The 4,221-nt window shown below is 36.2% G+C and overlaps 1 protein-coding gene across 1 annotated transcript; it reads right to left on the bottom strand.

The window, feature by feature from the left end:
• Positions 1–947: 947 nt before the first annotated feature.
• On the bottom strand, positions 948–1,568 carry LOC112092697. The gene is made up of 2 exons (XM_024169510.1): positions 1,368–1,568; positions 948–1,277 (listed from the first exon to the last, which is right to left on the bottom strand). Exons 1-2 carry the CDS (start codon positions 1,566–1,568, stop codon positions 948–950), a joined length of 531 nt encoding a protein of 176 aa, XP_024025278.1.
• Positions 1,569–4,221: the final 2,653 nt, after the last annotated feature.

Genomic DNA, 4,221 nt, shown 5'->3' with positions numbered 1-4,221 from the left:
TGTGGAGTGCCAGGTGCAGTTAAATGGGATAGAATCCCATTCTCTAATAAGTATCCGGTGAACTCATCAGAGAGGTATTCTCCACCTCGATCTGATCGAAGTGCCTTTATGGGTTTACCCAGTTGCGCTTTTCCATCAGCCCGAAACTCCTTGAATTTATCAAAAGTTTCACTTTTGTGGCGCAATAGGTACACATAACCATATCTTGAGTAATCGTCAATAAAAGTGACGTAATACTCATACCCTCCTCTTTCCTTGATGTTCATGGGACCAAAAACATCACTATGCATAAGTTCAAGAACGTCTTCAGCCCGATTGCCCTTAGACCCAAATGGTCTTTTGGTCATTTTGCCTTCCAAACAAGATTCACATTGGGGTAAGGACTCAACCTTTAAAGACCTTAAAGGTCCATCCTTTACCAACCTTTGTATCCTGTTAAGGCTAATGTGACCAAGTCGCAAATGCCAAAGATATGTCTCATGAGAGTGAGAAGTTTTAAGCCTTTTAGAGTTATTAACAACTTCAGTGTTTAGCAATGAGTCCATCTTAGGTTTGATAAAATATAGATTATTTTGCATACATCCATCACAGATAAAAGAATTGTTTTTACGAATCACAACTTTATTATTAAAAGAAACTGAATAAGAATCCTTAAATAAACAAGCAATAGAAATAAGATTCTTCTTAAATTAAGGAACATAAAAACAGTCTCGCAAAAATAAACTCCTATAACTATCAAAATAAAGATGGACGTCTCCCACTGCTTCAGCCAACACTAGTGTTCCATCGCCCATCCTCAACGTGAAGCTCTCATTTAGAAGACTTCTCGTTTGCTTGAACCCCTGCAGAGAAACACACACATGATTAGTTGCTCCAGAATCTATGACCCAGTTGTCACTGGATTCCTCAACCAGACATGCTTCCACAATCAAAAGATCACACTCACCTCATTTGCCTTTAGCGGCTAGGTAGTCTTTGCAATTCTTCTTCATGTGCCCCACCTTCCCGCAATGAAAGCACTTAAGCTTGTTCGGGTTCTTCTTCTTCTTGTTCTTGCCCTTGTTTGGCGGAACTGAAGAACTCTCCTTCTTAGCTACTTGCTTCTTCTTTCCATTCCCTGGAGAGGGTTTGGAGGAAGATGCCTCAGCAAAGTTGGCCTCCATAATAGTCGACCCCTTGATCATGCGCTCAAACTTTTGGAGTTCTTGCATCAACTTTGTCAGGGTTATATTCTGTCTAGCGCTCAAATTGAACGTTGCCCTAAACGGAATATAGTCCTTCAACAAAGTCTAAAAAATCATGGTCAATTGAGACTCAGCATCGATGTCAGCCCCATTGGTCTGAACTTCAGCCAAATAGCCCATCACCTTCAGCATATGTTCCTTTATGGAAGACCCAGCCTTCTGTATGCAGTTAATGAGGTTACTTAGGGCTTCCCAACATTTTTCAGTGGCTTGGCCACCGAACATGTCCTCAAGATTATCCATAATCTGACGAGCAGTTATGTAATCTTCATGTTGTGCTTGTAGCACAGTGGACATGCTCGCCATCATATAACAGTGAGCCATATCGTCAGAGTCCTTCCAGCGTTGATATGCTACGAAACCTCATTAGGAGCATCAACAGGTGGCTCCGGAGGACAAGGTGTATTCAGTACGAAATTCAGTTTCTCAAAGGTTAGGATGATCTTTAGGTTCCTTTTCCAATCGGTAAAATTCTCGCCAGTTAAATTGTATTTATTAAGTATTGATGATAATGCGCTAGAAGACATTTTGATCTACAATAAACATTCATATATCTAGTATAAGCAAACTTGCATAAACATTTAGTAATCAAACATATATACATATTATAATGCAACAAATATGTTTGTGTGTCAAAACCTTGAAAAAATCACAACCTCACAACGATAATTTCCAACTCAAAATTTTGTAAGTCTCCTAGAGGAGATCATGCAAAATTTAATTGGGAACACGGATCCCATCCGATCAATATATACCATCCAGATCAATCTCTGTCCAGCATATATTGATAATCGTTTTCTTTGGCCATTAATTTAATTAGTAGAGCTCCTAGGGAAGATTAATAATTAAATTAATCTTGAGTGTATAACCATTGTTTCAATTATTTGATCCATATTTTATAATTGTCACCTAGGGGTATACAACCATAAAAATATGCTCAAATAAATTATCCTCTTGGAGATCCACACTGGTACATAATGAATCCCTTCCTAGGGGTCGGTATCACCATGTGTTACCTGTGGACCAAAGATGGAGGCCATGGGTCTTTTCTTCAAAAACTCTCACCCACTCAATCTTTTGGAAAACAAGGTTTTATGTTAACAAATATGCATGAACAATTTTAATGAGCGGCACTCCCTATTCTACATGACATGTTATCACATATATAGCAAATCATATTATATACAATCATACAAAGCAATTAAACTAGGCAACAAACATAATAATAATAACCGTAATATTATGGTTCTAACCTAGAGAAAAGAAAAAATAAAAATTACTAAGAATAATCGAAGCATATATTGATCCTTCATCTTGAATCTTCCCGGTTGTCCTTGAATTCTTCATCACGATCAAATTCTGGTTATCATAAAATTATTTTTCATGTTTTCTTGAAAAAATCTCAAAAAACTGAAAAATCTTATACTGTCACATTAGGTCCAGTCGACCGGTGACAGAGTAATTATACTCAACCGGTTGACCGCCTTACACTAACCGGTCGACCGGGGCCTGTACGACAGTAACCCAGATTTTCAGAAATCAAAGCAGTTTTTCAATTTATTCAAAAAACACAAAACAATTTTATAAACCAAAAAAAATTAGATACATTTATATCCTTCATCTTCAAGATCCATCTTTAAGATCCTTGATAAATCTCCATCAATAATTTTTACATAAAAATTCCTATACCGTTTTTAGATTTACAAAATTTATACTAAAGAAAATAAAATAAACCCCAACGGCGATGATAGGCCGCATATCTAATTACATTGTAATGAACAAATTCCTATACAACCATTCTAAACTCTAAGGAACCATAACCGGTAAAAAAATTAAATAATAAATAATCATTGATAATTTATAAATAATAATCAATAATAATTTTTTAATCATCCATTCACCATATATTCATGATAACAACATAATATAAAAACCCTAGAGTGCCATCTCTCTAAAATATCAATTCAAGCATAAAAGAGATATTTTTAGATCACAAATCTATGTACATAGCATAATCATGAACAAATAACCATGTCTCTGATACCAATTGTTGGAAAATAATGGCATCGAGTGCGCAGCGGAATTTAAAAAAATTAATCAATGTCAAAACCAATCAAGAACATGTTCATGATGCTATATAACATAAATACTAAAGATCTAAATCATACCTTTTAAGATTTAGGAAACTGCACGTCTGACAGATCAAAGCGTTCCAAATAGCAACCGGAAGAGCCTCAACCAACTGGTCTTCTTTGCTATTCTCATTTCCACGATCGGAGTGTGGGTGGGCACACGTCGTTCAATCTCCTCTTGGTATTCTTGATCTCCTTCCAATCACAAGAGAGCCAAAGAAAAAAATTGTTCTTGAGAATTAAACAATTTTTCCTCTCAGGAATCTTTTATCAATAGCCTCTAAAAAGTCTCTCAAGTGATATTTTAAGTAATGTGACTTAATAGGCTATTTATAGTGTTTAGGAAGTCATACTTCCGTAATAATTAGGTTTCCCAAAGTTCTAATTGCATCCAGAGTCGATTTTGTCACGTCAGCATGCATTTACGTTATAACCAGTCGACCGGTGACAAAGACGTTATAACTCACCAGTCGACCTGTCTTCACTAACTGGTCGACCGGACCGGTCGACCTGTCCACACTGACGAAAGTTGTTTTCCTAGTTTTTCAACATGGGAAACTTTCATAGTCTTCCCATATTAAACAACTCTTAAAACAATAATTCAACCAATTTTATCTAGAATTAATTTATCAATTAATTCACCCGATAAATCACCCACGAATTAACTTTGAACCTCTTTTACGGAAATAACACAAGTTACCAATGTGTAGGAAATACACCGTATCGTTACAGAAAATTATGTGAGCTAGCAAAGGGACCCGATGGACATATATAAATCAAGCTCCTATAATCACAATGCTACTTGTAAACTAACAAGTCCGTCTCATGATTATAAAACTCTAGCG

Source organism: Morus notabilis, unplaced genomic scaffold (genome assembly GCF_000414095.1).
Source record: "Morus notabilis unplaced genomic scaffold, ASM41409v2 Scaffold985, whole genome shotgun sequence".
Classification (NCBI taxonomy): domain Eukaryota; kingdom Viridiplantae; phylum Streptophyta; class Magnoliopsida; order Rosales; family Moraceae; genus Morus; species Morus notabilis.
This window is presented reverse-complemented; position numbering and strand designations above follow the sequence as displayed.